General features: G+C 51.0%; 2 protein-coding genes across 4 annotated transcripts in view; both read right to left on the reverse strand.

Annotated features, from left to right (window-relative positions):
• Window positions 1-18184, reverse strand: part of LOC106996625 (polyprenol dehydrogenase) — a 328740-nt gene extending 310556 nt beyond the window's left edge. The window contains exon 1 of the mRNA XM_028842026.2: window positions 18025-18184. Coding sequence (XP_028697859.1) covers window positions 18025-18133 — 109 coding nt within the window. The 5' untranslated portion in view covers window positions 18134-18184. The remainder of the gene's footprint in view (window positions 1-18024) is intronic.
• ZBED1 (zinc finger BED-type containing 1) lies at window positions 3148-20260 on the reverse strand. Of its 3 annotated transcripts, none has more exons than XM_077987351.1 (2): window positions 20145-20260; window positions 3148-7492 (listed from the first exon to the last, which is right to left on the reverse strand). In XM_077987351.1, the coding sequence occupies exon 2, from the start codon at window positions 7436-7438 to the stop codon at window positions 5354-5356; it is 2085 nt and encodes a 694-aa protein (XP_077843477.1). In that variant the 5' UTR covers window positions 7439-7492; window positions 20145-20260; the 3' UTR covers window positions 3148-5353.
• Window positions 20261-21114: the final 854 nt, after the last annotated feature.

Here is a 21114-nt window from a genome sequence, read left to right on the forward strand (position 1 = left end):
CTCTTGCTTTGTTGCCCAGGCTGGAGTGCAGTGGTATGCTCACAGCTCACTGCAGCCCCCAACTCCCAGGCTCAAGTGATCCTCCTAGCTTCGCCTCCTGAGTAGCTGGGACTACAGACATGCGCCTCCATGCCTGGCTAATTTTTTGTATTTTTAGTAGACATGGGATTTAGCCATGTTGCCCAGGCTGGTCTCAAACTCCTGGGCTCAAGCAATCCACCTGCCTTGGCCTCCCAAAATGCTGGGATCACAGGCATGAGAGCCACTGCACCTGGCCATGCAGCTGTTTTGATAAGCAATTCTGAGAAAACGCAAATGCCCCCCTGGCTCTTTTGTGATAATATTAACACAGATGACCGAATTACAGTGACAAAAACCTCACACGTGTTACCTAAGGAAACACAGAGCCCACAGGTTCCATCTGAACTGTTTCTCAAACCAGGACGAATAAGTGGATTCCAATTAGTGCCTAGAGAAAAAAGGAAAAAAGTGGCAAAAAAAAAAAAAAAAGAGCAGTTTCAACAAACTCCAGCCCTCATTTTTAGAAGGTCCACTTGCCAAGAACAGTGTTTACGTTCATAAATTGTTTTTCTGAATTTCTTAATGGTTGGGGAAAAAAAGAAGTCAACAGAGCAATGATATTTCTTGACACAACATTTATATGAAATTTAGTGCCCATGAACTGGGACTGGAATACACAGAGTCTCGCTTTTGCCGCCCAGGCTGGGGTGCAGTGGCACGACCTCGGCTCACTACAACCTCCGCCTCCCAGGTTCAAGCAATTCTCCTACCTCAGCCTCAGTACCTGGGATTACAGGTGCCCACCACCATGCCCAGCTAATGTTTGTATTTTTAGTAGAGAGGGGGTTTCACCATGTTGGCCAGGCTGGTCTTGAACTCCTGACCTCAGGTGATCCACCTGCCTTGGCCTCCCAAAGTGCTGGGATTAGAGATGTGACCCACCGCACCCAGCAATGGATGCTTTTAGACACAACGGAAGAACTAAGTTGTTGAGAGAAGAGAATGTACGGTCCACAGAGTCAAAAATATTTCCTCTCTGACCCCTTAAAGTTGACACTATCAGGGTATTGAAGCCAAGGACCTCCTGCATCTGACTGCAACACAAAATGACAGGCAGCCGCAGCTAGGGCGGAGCCTGGCTGCAAAGCCCTGAAACCTGAAAGCTTCCCAGAAGTTGCTCAGAAAGGAATCCATGCAGTTTGAGAAAACCTGGAAGAAATGAGCCAAACTCTGCTGTTTTCATGGTCTGAAGAAATGAGCAAAACACTGCTGTTTTGCTGCGGATGGTCCTGTGAGAGTTTGCATTCTCTGTTCACCAGGCAGGGGCATGGCGAGTTCATTTTATAAAACTCTCGGGTGAGCCCCAGGATTTGACGGAGAGGACAGGGCGGCGTGCCTGCGATCACGGTGGGGCAAACAGTAGAACTGTGCCCAAGCACATCTGAGACAAGGCGCAGGAAGGATCCGCCGGCGCAAAAACAGGGGCTGACTGCGCCAGGAATCCGGGCTCCGGACCGCCTCTGCACTCATGAGCAAATCAACGTCACCACCGAGATTTCGGCGCCCCAAAAACAGCCCAGCCCGCTCCTTCCCACCAGCTGCCCCTTTACTAAAATATCCCAAACCTTTTCCTCACTTTCCCCAAGCTGTTTTCCTCACCCTTCGGACGCCCGCTAGGAAAACAGTGCGAAGCAGGCAATTCTGCAAAGGGGGAAAAACCCAGCAGTTCAGAGTGAGGCCTGTACAAGCTGCAAACAAAACCAAACCGAAACATCCCGCCACTGTGAGGAGGGAGTGTCACACAGGCCCTCACGGCAACTATGTCGGGGTGAAGGAAATGTCTCTACAAGAAATCCTCAAGGACTAGAATTACTCCTAATGGGAGAAACGTGTAAACATGTCCCACTTAAATGAACATCATGATGCAAATGCTTAGTTATGAGGACTGAAAATGAACCCCTTTCAACCCAAAACATGCAAGAAAAAGAAATTCGACATTTTACTGATACCTAAGGGCAGGCAGTCAACCAATAGCGCACAGAAAGGCAAGTTTGGGCAGAGGGGCACATTCCGGGCAGAGGGGCACATCCGGGACTTCCTGTGTTTCTGGGGGGGGGGGCGGCATTGTTTTCTTAGGAGGGAGGAAAAGAGGGAGGGAGGAAGGAAAGCAGAAAGGGAAGGAAGAAAAAAGGGATGAAAGGAAAAGGAAAGAGGAAGGGAGAGAGAAAAGGGAGGGAGGGACAGAAAGAGGGAGGGAAGGAAGAAGAGAGGGAGGGAGAGGAGGAGGGACAGAGGGAAGGAAGGAAGGAGGGAGGGAGGGAAGGGAGAGAAGGGAGGGAGGGAGGGAAGGGAGAGAAGGGAGGGAGGGAGAGAAGGGAGGAAGGAAGGAAAGAGAGGGAGAGAAGGAAGGAAGGAAGGAAGGAAAGGAAGGGAGAGAAGGAAGGAAGGGAGAGAAGGAAGGGAGGGAGAGAAGGGAAGGGAAGGGGAGGGGAGGGAAGGAAGGGAGACAAGAAGGGAGAGAAGGGAGGAAGGAAGGGAGGAAGGGAAGGGAGGGAGAGAAGGAAGAGAAAGGAAGGAAGGAAGGGAAGGGAAAGGAAGGGAAGAGAAGGGAGGGAAGGAAGGAAGGAAGGGAGGAAGGAAGGATTGGTTGGCTGAAGAAAAGGGAGGGTTGGAGGGAAGGAGGAGGGAAGGAAGAAAGGATGTGACAGGAGATGAGGAAGACAGGAAGAGAGGGGAGATAAGGAGGCTGCGGGGAGAGGGAAGGCGCTGATGCCATCCGGATCCATCCAGGCTGCCTCGTCCATCGGGCCTCCTTTTATACAACTACCCACTAAGTGAAGGAACTGGCAAAAGGGAACGCTTTCACCAGCTGCCGACTTGATTCACTTCGATATTTTGATGCCAAAACACCCGAAAGTACATCATAACTTGAGGACAGACAGATGAGAAAGAGGAGCACAGAAGTGACTGCGGGTGCCCTGGAAAAAGTTGCTTTAAACAAGGACCACAACAAAAATAAAAATAGTAACAACAAAAACCCTCCCTCCACTCCCAGAATCAAGGGGTTCAGACCAGACCAGCTGCAGTCCGGACGGGCACGCGGCAGACGAATGAACGAGCAGTTCATGTAGTTCTCTGGTTTATTGAACAACAGTCCAACTTTAAAGCATTAAATAAGAAGCAACCATTTAGGAGGGGAACAATGGCTTAAAAATAAAAATGAAGACAGAGCCAGAGCAGTTCACATTTTTCACATGAGTGACGAAAAGCAAATGATTGAGACGGAAAGGGAACGTTGGCAATGCTACAGAATAGAGGCCCCGGAGGCATGGGCTGCCCTGCGTCCCCAGCCTCCGGGCAGAACAGAGAGCAGCCCCAAAGCCTGCCCCACTGTGTCCCTTCCAGCTGCCCTTCTGCTGAGAACACCCGGAGCTGAGGCTTCCAAGTTCATGGCAGAACCGCTTCCCTTAAAAAGCAAGCAAAGGTTACGTGGATTTCTCCCGCGCTTCCTTCTCTAGACTTACACCGGCTCAGGACGTAAGGATAGAATTCTGTGCTGCTTGTAGCCCTGAGAAGTCAGCAGCTGTGAAATGCAGGTAGTTCCTGCTTCACCCTCTGACACCCAGAGTTCTTCGGGTCTCGGCAGAACATTGCCTGGAGCTGAGTGGGGTCATCCCTCCTAGACACCGTCCTCCCCAGCCCACCTTGTCTTCACGGAGGCAGAGAACCTGCTGCACGTAGAATCCAAGCAATACGCTAAGCTTCATTAAGCATTTTTCCTCCACTTAAAAAGCAGTTCTACATGTTGGAAAACGTCTTTGTTTCCCTGAATGACTGAAAGCAACTCGCAAGAATCCAGCCACGGAAAACCCCTCCGGTGGCAATGTTTTAAAATTCATTTCCCCTGTGGTATTGAGTTTAAAAGAGAAGCAGCAAGAGTCCTTTCCGGTAATCAAATCAAAAACACCCTATGTGGAAAAGCTGGCCGCATGGAGGAACTGGACTTTTAGGGCTGACACACACAAGACATAACCTCCAGACCCGTGAGCCGCCCACTTTTGTTTAGTTTTGAGACAGAGTCTCACTCTGTCATCCAGACTGGAGTGCGGTGGCGCAGTCTTGGCTCACTGCAACCGCCACCTCCTGGGCTCAAGCGATTCTCCCACCTCAGCCTCCCGAGTAGCTGGGATTACAGGCGCACGCCACCACACCTGGCTCATTTTTTTATATTTTTAGTAGAGACGAGGTTTCACCATGTTGGTTGGCCAGGCTGGTCTCGAACTCCTGACCTCAGCGTGAGCCACCACCCAGTTTTCAAGGACCAACTCCACAAAGTGAATTTTGGCAGGGAGCAGGAAGCAGGCTGACAGCAACCTGTCGAAAATACAACACAGTCCACACCATTTTTTTTTTGTTTTTTTTGTTTTTTTGCTTTTTGTTAAGTACCTGCATTTTTTACTCATCTGTCACATTTTTAACCAAACATTAAAAAAAAAAAAAGGTCTCTCAGGTCTCTCTTTTGAAGAAGGGCATTTTGGCTAAAAGGTCTCTCCCCATTTCCCAGAAGCAAGAGGTCCCCGCTTGCATGAGAATGTAAACATGAATTCAGTGATCTGGACCTCGCAGAAGTCACACATGATGATCAGGAAAGGTTCGTTCGACGCCACCCAGAATGTTCCTGTGTGTCTTCTAAACCCTCCCAGGGAGAACTTGAATCAGATATGGTATGGTGTGGGTCTCAAGTATCTGTGAAGGAACAGCTCCTCTAGGCTCTGCTGCATGCGGGGCGTTGAGCATTGCAATTCCCAAGCAGAAGTCACCAGGGCCCCGGGAATAGGGGAGGAAAGAAACCCACTCAAAGCCGCCTCTCTTGTGTCTTCTTTTTTCTTTTTGAGACAGTCTCGCTCTTGTCGCCCAGGCTGGAGTGCAGTGGAGCGATCTCAGCTCACTGCAACCTCCACCTGCCAGGTTCAAGTGATTCTCTGGCCTCAGCCTCCAGAGTAGCTGGGATTACAGGAACGTACCATCATGCCTAGCTAATTTTTGTATTTTTAGTAGAGACAGGTTTCGCCATGTTCGCCAGGCTGGTCTCCATCTTCTGACCTCAGTTAATCTGCCCACCTCGGCCTCCCAAAGTGCTGGGATTACAGATGAGAGCCACCACGCCTGACCCTCTCTCGCTTCTCGAATCTCTTTCCTTTTTCCACCTTCTAGGTGTCAAAGACAGTGGATGGTCTCTGAGGTTCAAAACCAAGCTGACCAGGTGAGTATTTACAGCAAAGCATCCAATGGGCTGCTGCGGGGATGACCTGTAAGACAAGACGCTTCCTCGCTACAGGAAGCTGCTGTCCCTGATGCCAAAGAAACCGCCGCTGACGCCGTCCCCCAAGGAGAACACCTGCTCCTGGTCCAGGCCCCACTCCCCCTCATCCTGGTCCTCGGGTTCTGCCTCTGCCCCACTCCGGGCGTTCTCATACAGAAACACCTGCTCGTCCACGTGCGCGGGGGCCAGCCGGTTCCTCTTGGCGCTGACCACGTTGGCGGCGGAACCAAAGAGACGCTCAGGCGCGACGCGCGTGGCTGTCACGCACCAGTACTTCTGAAGCACCTTGGGCAGCAGGGGGAAGAGGGCCAGGCGGTCCGACCACCACTTGAGGGGGTCTTCGTTGAGGCCGAGCACCTTCTGGGATTTGAAGTTGCTCAGCTCCTCCACCACCTGGGCGTGCCATTCTTCCTGGTCCTCCACGCCGCCCGTCTGGCAGAAGATCTCGGCCAGCATGTTGTTGATGACGCTGGTGGGCGGAGGCGTGGACGTCCGCATGAGCTTCTTTACGGGAGGTTCCTCGGGCACCGGGAAGATCTTGTCCTCGGCCGGCCGGTAGCCGCCGTCTTTGACCTTGTCCAGCAGGCCCTTGGCCTCTTCCACTACGCGGTTCTCCACCTGCTGCCGCTCGAAGGCAGAGAGGAAGGGCAGCCTCTTGTAGCGGGGGTCCAGGAAGGTGGCGACGTTGAGAAACATGTCAATCTCAGGCGTCTCCTGGTAGGTCTTGGAGAGCTCCTTGGCGATGACCTCCTTGGCCATGCTGAGCTCCTTGGAGTCGGTCTCCTTGATGTTGAGCGTGGTGTTGAGGAGCATGTGCAGCAGCGGCTTCACCATGCTGATGGTGGGGTACCTGGAGGCTGACAGCATCTCGGCCACCTGCTTGAAGGGCTGCAGGAGCTCGACCAGCCCCTCGATGGTGGCCCACTCGCTGGCCTCCAGCATCAGGTGGTGGTTGTTGCTGTCCTCCACCAGGACCCCGGCGATGACGAACTGCTGCTCCTTGAGGCGCTGCAGCATGGCCAGCGTGCTCCCCCACCAGGAGACGCGGTTGCTCACCAGCATGCAGTGGGCCACGTTCTGCTGCTTCTGCTTCTCATAGAGCATGTACATGGCCACAGCAGACTGCTGGAAGTACTCCACCAGTTTTCGGCAGCGCGACAGCAACGCCCCCAGCTTCGGGAGCTGGAAGGCCTGCTGGATGCCGGCATTGAAGGTGTGGCCCAGGCAGGGCATGTGCACGGCGATGTCCAGCAGGGAACACGCCTTCACGATGTCCTTGCCGTAGTTGGTGGTGGCCCCGAAGACCTTGGCGCTGATGCCCCACTCGATGAAGACCTCGTAGAGCACCCGCGTGATGGTCTCCGCCGTGTTCTCTTCGGGCACCTCGAAGGTCTTCAGGCAGCGGGAGCCCACGGACAGGCAGTTGGGGGCGCCCAGGCCCAGGAAGTGGGCGGCCAGCGTAACGTAGGCACGGTTCTGGTTCTCGCTCCTCCACATGTCAGTGGAGATGCCACACCAGGTGGCCTCGGCCAGCTCCTTCAGGATCACCTCCCGGACGGCCCCGTACTTCTCAGGGATGGCCTTGGTGGAGATGTACTTCCGGCTGGGCAGCTCGTACCGGGGGTCAGCCGTCTTCAACAGCACCTTGAAGGTGGGCTCGTCCACGATGGAGGCCGGGTACAGCCCCTCGCAGATGAGGCCCAGCACGGCGGCCGTCAGCTCTTGCTGCTTCTTGCTGTCGTAGCCGTGGCCAGCCTTGACAGCCAGCGGGTCCTGCCCGGGCTGCTGGGACGACTCAGGCTTCAGCTTGGAGAAGGCGGTGGCAAAGGCCTCGCGCATCTGCTCCGTGTTGCTCTTGACAAACTCGCAGAATTCCTCGGGGTGGTTCTTCTCCAGGTGGTAGGACAGGTTGGAGGTGTTTCCGGAGTAGGCGATCTGGGCCATGCAGATACGGCAATAGATTTTCTTCCACTGCAGGATGCATCCCTCGGCATTGGTGTCAAAGCCAAAATACTTCCACACCTTGCTCTTGGCGCGGGGGTGGGCCACCAGCTTCAGGTCTGTCTGGGAGCTCTCCAGGCTTTTATTCTCCATTGCTTCTCCACTGGAGCCTGCCTGCTTGGACGGCCGCTCATGCGTGGGGACCTGCTGAGAAGGGCCAAGACAAACACAGCATGAGAAGGGACCCAGGCAGATGTGGGAGCCCTGCTGGGGAGACAGCCGGGGTGCCGGGGCAGCTCCGCTTTCAACCAAAGGGCACTGGGGCCGGACGGCTGGACCTTCCTTGCGGGTCACTTTTGCAAAGCGGAGGTGGGAAGCTAGCGCAGGAACACACTCTTTCTTCTACGTCAATCCAACGCAGCGGTGCCGCACGTGTCAAGGTACAGGTTTGCGAGTGAGCACGGCATTTTTGCAGGGCTGTACCTGACAAGTGCCTTTTTTTTTTTTTTTTTTTTGAGACAGAGTCTCGCTCTGTCACCCAGGCGGCAGTGCAGTGGCGTGATCCTAGCTCACTGCAACCTCCGCCTCCCAGGTTCAAGCGATTTTCCTGCCTCAGCCTCCTGAGTAGCTGGGATTACAGGTGCCTGCCACCATGCCCAGCTAATTGTTGTTGTTTTAGTAGAGATGGGGTTTCACCATGTTGGTCAGGCTAGTCTCGAACTCCTGACTTCAGGTGATCCACCCGCCTCGGCCTCCCAAAGTGCTGGGATGACAGACGTAAGCCACCGCGCCCAGCCTGACAGTGCCCTTCTCATCGCAGGGGCTTGTTGTTCCTGTTCTAAGAGCTTTGCCAAGCACCTGCCACGTGGGAAAGCTGCGTAGATCTTTTCTGGGGACGCCACCTACATAGAAGAGTCCACAAGCGGCCAGGCAGGCCCCCTCTCCCCCGGCAACCATCACAGCAAGAATCGCTGTCGAACGCCACCTGAGCTTCATTAACTGCATTAAAGAAGCCAAACAGGACCTCCATCTGGCTACAGCCGGATTTCCTAGAGCTAAGAGGCATTGCACATTCTTCTCCAACTTTATGGTTTAAAATGAAGCCATGTGGAATGTCACAGGCTTTGTTTTTAGCACAGGTACATCCGTGATCTGTAAGCACATCTGAAGAAGCATGGATTTCTCAATCCCTGGAACTTCTCAAAATGCCCATTGTATCCAGTCACACCTGTGGGCAGAAAGGCCCAACTGGGTAAATATCACACACCTGTGCAAACATCATCGGGCACTTGGTGTGGAGGCTTAGATGACCCCGAAGCCAGTCCCCAGGGTTCCTGTTGAGGCTGAATACTCACACATACAGGCCCTTCCAGGTGCCACGCAGGAGGCCACCTCTGTGACTGGGTTGCCCAAAATGACAGCTGGGCTTTGTTAAAAGGTGTAATTGTATCTGCAGGTGTCCAGTACAGCACTCAGGAGGGTAAACAACGAAATGCACCACCCAAGCACGTTCAGAGTGTCGGGACAGTCAGTGCAAGGAAGCATATTTCAATGATCACTATAGTGGGTTGAAAAGCGACCTCCTCTGCCAAAGAAAATCTGTATCCACCTGGTACTTGTGACCTTGTTTGGAAAAAGGGTCTCTGTAAATGTATTAATAATGAAAGCAAAGATCTTAAGATCAGATTATTCTCAGTCGGGGTGGTCCTAAATGCAGTGACCAGTGTCCTTAATAGAAGACAGAAGAGGAGACACAGACACAGAGGAGAAGGCCACACGAAGACAGAGGCCGAGACTGGAGTGATGCAGCCACAAGCCCAGAGCGCCTGGAGCCCCCAGAAGCTGGGAGAGACAGGAAGGATCCTCCCCTGGAGCCTCCAGAAGGAACTGCTAAAATCATGGTGGATTGAACAGTGGTCCACAGAAAGATCTGTCCACATCCTAAAGCCCAGGACGTGGAATGAGATCTTACTTGGTTACAAGAAATTTTGTAGATCTAATGAGTTAAGGATCTGGAGATGAGGTCATCCGGGATTCGGGTAAGCCCTAAATGCGGTGACAAATGTCTTTATAAAAGACAGAAGAGGAGATACAGACATGGAGAAGGCCACATGGAGTACACAGAGAAGGCCACATGGAGAGAGAGACAGAGGCTAGAGTGAAGATGTGGCTGGCCTGAAACCCAGGGACGCCGGGAGCCCCCAGGACCTGGGAGAGGCAGGAAGCACGCTCCGCCTAAGCCTCCGGAGGGAGCGCAGCCCTGAGACACTTTGATTTCAGACTTCTGGCCTCCAGAACTGGGAGAGAATAAGCTATGGTTTTAAGCCCTCCGGTTTCTGGAACTTTATTACAGCAAGATATTCTGAAGGTTAATTTTGCCCCCAATAATGAGTAGAGGTCTTAGAAAGGCCCCCCGTCTTCATGGGCAGTCGCGGCCTATGTTGCTGGCTTTCCATCACCGGTGCCTGTCCAGCGCTTTTTAGGGAGCCGCCACCATGTGCCAGGTGAACTGGGCATTACCATAGCCTAGCAGCACTGCTTCCCAAGAGTAGGGTGCAAGGATGGGGGTCCTCTGACCAACGCCAGCATCCTGGTTTGTTCTAAGGTAGCAAGCCAAGAGAATGAATAACACAACCGGGACTTCCAGCAAACGGGGAACCCTCAAGCTGCATGTTCTGCAGCCGAGTTAGGGTGGGGCCCCTGGATTACACAGTCAGCGGAGGCAGAAAATCATCTCAAGAGGCCTCGGTCTAGCTCTGAAATGCTCGCTTTTAAGTCTGACCTGAGTGAGAGGACACAGCTGTTATCAGATCCTCCATCGTCATCGTCATCATCATCATATTATTTGGCTGAAACAGGTTTTGGTACTTGGGGGAAAAGGTTTACATTCCATTATTATTATCTGTGCTATTAGGCTGAAAGAGGTCCCAGTCCTCAAACAAAAGTTTACATTTTATTATTATTATTATTATTATGAGGCTGAAAGCGGTTCTGGAACCTGAAGGAAAGGTTTCTATTCCATTATTTATTACTACTTTTATTATGATTAGGCTGGAAGAGGTCCCAGTGCCAGTAACAAAGGTTTATATTCTAATTATTATTGTTATGGTTGTTATTATTATTAGGCTGAAAAAGGTCCCAGTACCTGTAGCAAAGATTTTTATATTGGCACCAGGTGCAGTGGCTCATGCCTGTACTCTCAGCACTTTGGGAGGCCAAGGCGGATGCATCACCTGAGGTCAGGAGTTTGAGACCACCCTGGAAAACATGGTGAAACCCCTCCTCCACTAAAAATACAAAATTAGCCGGGCGTGGTGGTGGCACATGCCTGTAGTCCCACCTACTCGGGAGGCTGAGGCTTGAGAATCACTTGAACCCAGGAAGCAGAGGTTGTAGTGAGCTGAGATCACGCCATTGCACTCTAGCCTGGGCAATAAGAGCAAAACTCCATCTCAAAAAGAGAAGAAAACAAACAAAAAAAAGATTTATGTGCTATTATTACTATTATTTTTAGGCTGGAAGAGGTCCCGATACCTGGAAGAAAAGTTCATACTCGGTTATTATTATCTGTCTGAAGGAGGTCCTGAAAGCTGGAGCAAACGTCCAAATTCTATTATTATTATTATTATTATTATTGTGATTATTTGACTGAAAGAGGTCCCAGTGCCTGGGGCAAAGGTTTCTATTCTATTATTATCATTGTCGTTATTATTATTCGGCTGAAACAGGTCCTGATACCTGTAGCAAAGGTTTATATTATTATTATTGTTATTATGCTGGAAGAGGTCCCAAATACCTGGAACAAAAATTTTCATTCCATCACTATTATTATTATGAGGCTGAAAGAGGTTCTGGAACCTGGAGCAAAGGTTTGTCTTCTATTATTATTACTTTTGTTATTAGACTGAAAGAGGTCCCAGTAACAGAACAAAAGTTTCTATCCTATCATTATTATTAGTTGGCTGAAAAAGGCGCCAGGACCTGTAGTAAAGGTTTATATTCTATGATTATTATTAGGCTGAAAGAAGTCCGAGTACCTGGAACAAAAGTTTCTATTTTATTATTATTATTTGGCTGAAAAAGGTTCTGGTGCTTCAGTCAAAAGTTTATGTTCTATTATTATCATTGTTATTATTATCATTTGGCTCACAGGTGTCCCAGTACCTGGATCAAAGGTCTATATTCTATTAATACTATTCTTATTATTACTATTTGGCTGAAAAGAGGTTCTGGTACCTAGAGCCAAGTTTTATATTCCACTATTATTGTTATTTGGCTGAAAGAGGTCCTAGTACCTAGAAAAAAAAGTTTATATTCTATTATAATTATTATTACTATCATTAGTATTGGTCTGAAAGAAGTCCTAGTACTGTGAATGAAGGTTTATATTCTATTATTCTTCTTATTTGGCTGAAAGAGCTCCCAGGACATGGAGCAAAGTTTTATATTCTATCATTATGAGCATTATTACTATTGCTATTGTGATTATTGGGCTGAAAAGAGGTCACAGTACCCTGAACAAAGGTTTATATTCTATTATCATTAATATTATTGTTATTTGGCTGAAAGACATTCCAGGAGATGAAGGAAAGGTTTATATTCTATCATTATTATCATTATTACTATTATTACTATTATTGAGCTGAAAGAGGTCGCAGTACCCTGAACAAAGGTTTATATTCTATTATCATTAACATTATTGTTATTATCTGGCTCAAAGACATTTCAGGAGATGAAGCAAAGGTTTATATTCTATCATTATTATTACTATTGTTATGATTATTACTGGGTTGAAAGAGATCACAGTACCCTGAACAAAGGTTTATATTCTCATTATTATTATTATTATTTGGCTGAAAGACGTCCCAGGAATGTGAAGCAAAGGTTTATATTTTATCATTATTATCATTATTCCTAGTTATTATTATTATTGGACTGAAAGACGGCCCAGTACCATGAACAAACATTTATATTCTATTATTATTATTATTTAGGTGAACAAAGGTTTATATTCTATTCTGATGATCATTATTATTATTTGGCTGAAACAGGTCTAGTACCTGGAGCGAAGTTTTGTACTGACAGCAGAAATTCCCAAACCCCTAACCAAGTGACTCCTGGATGGAGGCACAAGCAGCTCCCTCCTACATAGCTCCTGCTGTCAGAATCCCATGGGACTCTCAGGTAAAGCATCGCCCACACAGCAGGTGGGTTCCACCTGAACCCACGGAACAGCCACAGCGGAGCTGGCCTTCCGTAGTGAGCACCCTCCCTCCTCCTTCCTCCTCCCTCGCAGTGCTTCCGTGCACACAAGGCCACAAATAAAGGTTGCTGCAAACCAGCCTCTCACTGTCTCATTCTTCAAGGCTGGTGCGGCATCCCAGGGCGGGATGGCGGGGGATACTCCCCAGAACGCCCTCAGGGGGCCGGCGACTTCACGTTTCCAATTGCACATCCATGAGAGGCCAGTAGACGTGCCTCACATGACTCTTACCAGAACGACACGTCACAAGACACCAGTGTGAAGAAGCAGAGGAAGGAGCCAGCCACCGTCTATCCCTTTGTGGATGAGGCCGACAAAACCCTAAAACTCAGCCATTCTTCTCCCTAAGTTTTTGTTATTTTGGAAATGACAATCATTTTTATTTTAAAAAACATACAACACATGGCCAAAGGGTAGCAAGTTTCTGTTCGATGGGAGAAATAAGTTTCAGTGACCTACTGCACAGCGTGGTGGCTATAGTTAATAGTGTATTACGTATTTCAAAATAGCTAAAAGAGGTTTTTATTTTGATTTATTTTTTTTTATTTTTATTTTTTGAGACGGAGTCTTGCTCTGTCGCCCAGGCTGGAGTGCAGTGGCGCAATCTCAGCTCACTGCAACCTCCGCCTCCCGGGTTCACACCATTCTCCTGCCTCAGCCTCCTGAGTAGCTGGGACTACAGGCGCACACTGCCACACGCAGCTAATTTTTTGTATTTTAATAGAGACAGGGTTTCACTGTATTGCCCAGGCTGGTCTCAAACTCCTGAGCTCAGGCAATCCACCCGCCTCAGCCTCCTAAAGTGCTGGGATTACAGGCGTGAGCCACTGTGCCCGGCCCACTAATAGATACTTTAAATGTCTTGTGTGCAGTGTATACTGCTTGGGTGATGGGTACACCAAAATGTCACAAATCACTACTAAAAAACTTACTCATGGAACCAACCACCACCTGTTCCCCTATAATCTATGGAAATAAAAAAAAAAAAACAGAAAAACAGGTAAAAGAGATTTTAAATGTTCCCACCACAAAGGAAAAATAGCAGGTGATAGATGTTAGCAAGATTTAATTATTCCACAATGCCAACATATAGCAAAGCATCACAATGTGCCCCATAAATGTACACATTTATATATTTATATAAAAATATCAGTTGTTTTCATTTACATCTACATTATATAAATACAACTTACTTGTATTTTATATTTATAGAAAAGTATAAATTATTCTAAAAATATATATATTTAATAAAAATAAAATATATAAACAATAAATATATTACATACATTCTTGGTAGTAACATGTAACTGGCCTGTTACCATTACTTTTAAATAAATTGTTAAATATGTTTTAAATTTCTGTTTTAATGTCTAACAGGATGACTTATTGACTGTTATAGTCCACAAAAACAAAAACTGTCCGGGGTCCTCGTTTTTTTGAAAGGGATTCTATGATCAAGAAGTTGGAGGCCGGGCGCAGGGGCTCACCCTTGTAATCCCAGCAATTTGGGATGCCAAGATGGACGGCTCACCTGAGGTCAGGAGTTTGAGACCAGCCTGACCAACATGGAGAAACCCCGTCTCTACTAAAAATACAAAATTAGCCAGGCATGGTGGCATATACATGCCTGTAATCCCAGCTACTCGGGAGACTGAGGCAGGAGAATCACTTGAACCCGGAAGGCAGAGGTTGTGGTGAGCCGAGATCACGCCATTGCACTCCAGCCTGGGCGACAAGAGCAAAACTCGGTCTTGAAAAAAAAAAAAAAGAAGTTGGAAAACTGCTGTTTTTACTTCTACCTGATTTCTTTTTTTTTTTTTTTTTTTTTTTTTTTTTTTGAGACGGAGTCTCGCTCTGTCGCCCAGGCTGGAGTGCAGTGGCGCGATCTCGGCTCACTGCAAGCTCCGCCTCCCGGGTTCACACCATTCTCCTGCCTCAGCTTCCCGAGCAGCTGGGACCACAGGCGCCCACAACCGCGCCCGGCTAATTTTTTGTATTTTTAGTAGAGACGGGGTTTCACCGTGGTCTCGATCTCCTGACCTTGTGATCCGCCCGCCTCGGCCTCCCAAAGTGCTGGGATTACAGGCGTGAGCCACCGCGCCCGGCCTTCTACCTGATTTCTAATAGCCACTGTTCACTACTTATAAAACCAACAAGAATTAACTTTCCCTTTATAGGTTAAAAAAAAAAGTTTGAAAAGTAGGACTTCTATAAATAGCTTTGTAAGTGGGCCAGTTGGCATATTTTTCGTAAATACTCACTCCTGTGGTACAGCATTTACGAGTCCATTTTGCATCCCAGAAAGTGAAGGAATATTCTGTGGCCTATTATTTACAATAGAACTTTTAAGAAAAATTCTGTACAGTACTGGAACTGGGCTTGACTATAGGCACCATCAATTTTCTCTCCTTTGCAAAACTCATTGATGCATCAGAGAAAATGTAATTTCTAAACAGATCACCCTGTTATTAATACTGCTGGGTAGAGACTTTCTTCACTCAAGACGATCATTTTCAACAGATTTCAGGCCATATCAATGTTCAAGTTTTGATGCCATACTAGGATATTAAATACACTGATTAGATCACCTATTTTTAAATCCAACCAACAGATACACCTTACTGAATGGGCCACATGGACAGTCTTAAGAACACAGGGGCAGAACCTTTTATAGGAATTGTCAATTTGCTTCTAAACCCCCTCTGTAAAGGCATGACCAACATCTATGATTAATTTGTAATTATCTTGTTTTTCCATGATAAACTGGAAGAAGACACCATTTAGGAGTGGATTCCAGCCGTGATTTCTTCCTTCTCATACTATGTAAGTCAACTCATGTGGAATGTGTAACCCAGGCATTCCTTTGTAAGATATCTAAGAACAAGCTCCACTTGGAAGTCCTAAGAAAAAACTGCCCTTGCTTCCAATCTGCAGTGGGGAAACTGGCCCTCGTGGTTATTCAAACAGCTTAGCTCAAATGCCCTGGACAAAGTTCAACGTTTCCTCACCAACAGCAAAGGTCCACCAGAGAGAAGCAAATAAAAAACGCCGTTTAGGAAGCTGGCCACCAGCAGACCAAGGAAAACGGCATTCCTCCATCGATAACAAAAATTAGTTTTAATCCATACACAGGAAGGGGCTCGATGAGGACAAGCTACTGAAGTTAATCTTTAGAGAAGACCATTCTGTTTCGATACCCACCGGGTACAGAGTCCCTTGGCAGACACGTGACTTCACCAGAAGCTTGTCCTCTTTAACAACCTTCTGTTGTTGTTATTTAATCAATAAAAGGAAAAAAAAAAGAATCCACCCCTCCTTTCTAATGCACAAAGAGCAAGTTTTTCAAAGGCCAGCATCTTGGTGAGCTGCTGCAGGAACCCCAGCCTCTTCTGCCAGGGTCCACACAGGCCCTTAAGAAGGTTTAAGGGGACCTTTCTGTAAGCAAAACTAAAACATCATCTTCTGAGAGACGCCACACAACTGTTCGCTGGCTGTAAACCGTTTACCTTGCAACTGATTACTTACTTCAAACAAACATGCTCTCCTGCCCTAGGAAGGCCTGACAGCAGTTCCTTTATGCTCCTTCTTCTACGCACTTGTAATTATGCTAAGCAGGTTTAAAAAACAAATACTGAAGCCAGCCTGGCTGAAAAAGAAAAGCTTAGCTCACAGAAAACTCAAAGCTTTTTCTGGCTAGAGGCGGGAGAGAGTGAGGCTCATTTTAAAACATCCACTCCAGGCACGCTTCTCAAAGTGTGGAGCTGGGACCCCTGGGGTTCCCTCAGTGGGTGCAGAGTGGAAGTCGAAAGTCATTTCACAATAAGGCACCCAAGCGCTTCGCCTGGCTGACTCCCAGTCTCCCAGAGGCGTGCAGCAGTGTCTTCCAGAGGCCTCCTGACATGCCACGAAACCGTCTATGGAGGCAGAAATAACAGCTCTCTTCTTAGGCTGGACATTTAAGACATATGGGGCAACGTACACCCCCACCCCCACCACACTGACCCTCTGAACGCTCTGTTTTGGAAAACTGTCATTTTTGAAACAAAGTGTCATTTAACCTAACATGGAATTATCATTCCCTTTATACCAGTTCACAAATAATTGTTTACAGGTTTCTAGGTTTAAATTGAGAATATGGGCTGGGTACAGTGGTGCTCTGTCTGTAATCCCAGCAGTTTGGGAGGCCCAGACTGGAGGATTGCTGCAGGCCAGGGGTTCAAGACCAGCCTGGGCCACATGGTGAGATGCCATCTCTACAAAAGATTTAAAACATTAGCCAGGCGTGGTGGCTCACGCCTGTAAACCCAGCACTTTGGGGGACCCAGGTAGGAGCATTGCTTCGGCCCATGAGTTTCAGAGCAGCCTGGGCAACATAGCAAGACCCTATTGCTACAAAAAAAATTAAAACATTAGACAGGTTTGGTGGCTCACACCTGTAATCCCAGCAGTTTGGGAGGCAAAGGCAGGAAGATCGCTTGAGCCCAGGAGTTTGAGACCAGCCTGGGCAACACAGCAAGACCCTGTCCACAAAAAATTTAAAACATTAGTCGGATGCAGTAGCTGGTGCCTGTAATGCCAGCACTTTGGGAGGCTGAGGCAGGACTGCTTGAGCCCAGGAGTTCGAGAGTAGCATGGGCAACATAGCAAGACTTCATCTCTACTTCCTATTACAAAAAATAAATTAATAAATTCTGAACCTGCAAATCTATGAATATAAGTAATCTTCATACACAAAACACAGTGGCGGTCCTCACTGATGAGTTCAGACAGTAAACGAGTCCTGCAAAGTTGGAGATCTGTGACTCAGAGATGTTTACAAAGGCCAAGGAAACAAAGTTGCCACTTACCGGGCCTGCCCTCCCCACCAGACCTCCGTGGCTCCCCAGTGCCCGAGCAGCAGCCCCTGCGTCCCCTCTGGAGACGTTCTCCGGAGAAGGGCCCGTCCTCACTTACCCTGGGGTGGGTGGGGGTCGAGGTCCCTGGGACGCCCCCTCCTCCCCTCCGGGGCCTGGCGGGGGCGCGCGGTCACTGGCCGACCGCAGGCGGCAGGCAGAGCCGCCTGCGGTCTGGGGCGCGGGGCGTGCGAGCCCCGGGGTCCCCGGCCATGGCCCGGAGGTGTCAGGGTGGGCCGGGGGGCGGTTGCACGGGGGCGGCTCGGTTGGAGCCCGACCTGGGACAGGCGGGGAGAACACACACGCGGGGAGGGAAGGGCCAGGCCGGGCCGGGCCAGCGCGGGGGGCGCGCAGAAGAGCCGGCGGGGACGGGAAGCGCGGGGCGGGGAGGTCCCAGGCGCGCACGCCCCCCGCAACCCCGGCCCCACCGCGACCCCCGCCCAGTCCCACTTCCGGGAGCGCCACCGCCTCGCCAAGGTCACGCGGAGACCCCGCGCTCCCGCCCCCGAGCCCGCCCCGGCCCGCGCCCGCGCCCGCGCCCACCCGGGTCCCCGGAGCCCCGACCCCCACCCCGCCCCGCTGACCTGGCTCCAGGAAGCCCCCGCGGCAACGCCGTAGCAGCTGCGCCAGGATCACCGCGGCGCCGGCCGCGTAGACCCGCAGGGCCGCCCGCGCCGCAGACAATGGCGACATGGCTGCCCCGGCCGCGCCGCCGCCGCTTCCGCGCCGCCCGCGGGACTCTGCGCCCGCCCGCCCGGACCGACGGCGGAAACGCGCCCGCCCCGGACCGCCCCCTGCCCGCCCCGGACCGCCCCGGCCTGCGGGGACCCCCCAACCCCAGACCCCGTCCGGGCCCGCTGGGATCCCGCACCGCCTGCAGGACTGGGGACCCCGAGCGGACCACCGACCCCAGCCAGGACGCCCCCCCCCCCCGGGACCACAGACCCCAGCCAGGACCACCCCTCCAGGACCACTGACCCCAGCCAGGACCACCCCTCCAGGACCACTGACTCCAGCCAAGGCGCCTCCCTCAGAACCACAGACCCCAGCCAGGACGCCACTCCAGGACCACTGACCCCAGCCAGGACGCCCCCAGGATCACTGGGGATCACAGTCAGGACCCCCCACTCAGGACCACAGACCCCAGCAGGGATCCCACACACACACCCACGGCCAGGACCACAGACCTCAGCCAGAACTTCCCCCCGCCCACCCCCAGGACCACAGACCCCAGCAGGGACCCTCCACACCCCCACCAGGACCAACGACCCCAGCCAGGACGCCCCCAGGACCACAAACCCCAGCCAAGACCCCCACCAGGGGTCACAGACCCCAGCCAGGACCACCCCAGTACCACAGGACACCCCTGGGACCACAGACCCCAGCCAGCACCCAACTCAGATCCATAGACTCCTCCCAAGAACCCCCCCAGGACCCCAGACCCCTGCTGGGACCCCCAAGGCCACAGACACCCCCACTGGGGCACCCCCAGACCACAGACCCCCCCCCCAAGAACCCCACCAGGACCACAGACCTCCACCAGGATTCTCCAGGACCACAGATCCTCCCAGGGTCCCCCCAGGACAACAGACCTCCACTCGGACCCCACTACCAGGACCCCTCTCCAGGATCACAGACCCCTACCTACTGGGGCCCCCTTCCAGGACCTCCACCTCCACCAGAACTACCCCCTGGACCGCAGGCCCCAGCCAGCACCCCGCAAGACCACAGACCCCTGCCAGGACGCCCCCCAGGACTACAGACCCCAGCTGGGACTGCCTCCCCAAGACCCCACACTCCAGCCAAGATGGCGGAACCCCATTCTGACCCCAGCCAGGACCCCCACCATGGGATAACACATCCTCCAACCAGACCCCACAGGGGACCGGGACTACTACGGGAACCACGCTCCCCATCTTAGCCAGAATCATGGAACCCCACGCAGACCCCCAGCAGGGACCTTGGACCCCATAGGGAACCCCAGATGACCACCCAGACCCACGCAAGAATTATGGAGCAGGACTCCCACAGAGGACTCTGAACAGCTGCAAGGACCATGGACCCCACACTCCAGTTTCTACTGAGACCACAGACCCTGCCCCAAGCACAGACCCCACACTCCAGTTTCTACTGAGACCACAGACCCTGCCCCAAGCACGGACCCCACACCCCAATTCCTACTGAGACCACAGACCCCACCCCAATTCCTGCCAGGCCACAGACACCACCCACCAAACCCACCTCTCCATTTCCCTGTCCCCCTGCAACCCTGCAGGGACCAGAGACCCCCATCCCAGCCCCTGCAGAGAACTCCAGACTACTTCAGGTGCCACGAACCCCTCCCTACCCTGATCCCTACCGGGATGGCAGACCCTTACTCGAACCTTGGTTAGGAACCCCAGTCAACCACAGAGTTACCTGGGCTCCCTCAGGGAACCCCAGACCAGCACAGAACCCCCACCCAGACGCTTACCAGGGCCAGGCTGAAAACCCAAAAGGACCCCCCACCCAGGACCTTACCAAGGACAAGGCTGAAACCCGACAAGGATACCCCCACCAGGATGAAGGCTGCAACCCCACATGGATCCCCCACCAGACTCCTGTTGGAATTCTTCATGCATCCCCTCACCCAGACACTTACTCAGACCTTCACTCCACCACAACCCTCCCAGTCCCTCACCCAGTCCCCCAGGGGACCCCAGACCTGGCATCCGGACTCCAGACAGATCCTAACACCCGCTGTGTTTGGAAGACAGGAGCCTGGGAGAGCTGGGGTGACACCATTTTAATCATCAACTCCATCTTAAAAACCAGGAAGACACATTCTTTGCCGGTCACGGCCCATGGTCATAAGATGTTTACGGCTGAAGAAATGACTTAATAATGCCTCCAAGGACAAACACAGACAACAGCAGAATGTCTGGATGTCGCCATATCGCGTAACCATATATGCTTTTAAAGATAATTACAGTCATGCTTTGACGTGCTTGGGCGTGAAAATGCTAAGGATGGCTCTCTCTAAATCAACAAAGGAATAAATGTCACGCAGTCAGCTCACCTGCACGTAGACATAACCTAGCTTTTACATAGATAAGACAGACCCCTATAGAAGAAAGTTTTAAAACAAACACAAGGTATTACACCTCTATGATGAAACAGTTTCTTTTTCTTTTTCTTTTTCTTTTAAGACAGAGTCTCACTCTGTTGCCCAGGCTGGAGTGCAGTGGCACAACCTCAGCTCACTGCAACCTCCGCCTCCTGGGTTCAAGAGAGTCTCCTCTCTCAGCCTCCCTAGTAGCTGGGATTACAGGCATGCACCAGCACGCCCAGCTCATTTTCGTATTTTTAATAGAGACAGGATTTCACCATGTTGGCCTGGCTGGTCTCAAACTCCTGACCTCAAGTAATCTGCCGGCCTCAGCTGCCCAAGTGCTGGGATTACAGGCGTGAGCCACCACACCCAGCCTGTAATGGAATAGTTTCTAATAAACTAAAACTTCCCTGTACTCTTATGTCTCACCTTAAATTACTTCCTGAGCAACATCCAAGAACCCACTCTTGGGGGCTAGATCGGGACCCCTCTCCTGCAACCCTGGGACCCTAGATCACCAACCCTATGCTCCCCAGGACCCTGACCTCCACTCTAGATCTGCACCCTCACATACACGCCAATG

This window comes from Macaca mulatta, chromosome X (assembly GCF_049350105.2).
Source record: "Macaca mulatta isolate MMU2019108-1 chromosome X, T2T-MMU8v2.0, whole genome shotgun sequence".
In the NCBI taxonomy this organism is placed as follows: Eukaryota; Metazoa; Chordata; class Mammalia; order Primates; family Cercopithecidae; genus Macaca; species Macaca mulatta.

Coding starts and splice junctions, on each gene's coding strand:
- ZBED1 (XM_077987351.1), bottom strand. CDS start 7,438: ATGGAGAATAAAAGCCTGGAGAGCTCCCAGACAGACCTGAAGCTGGTG.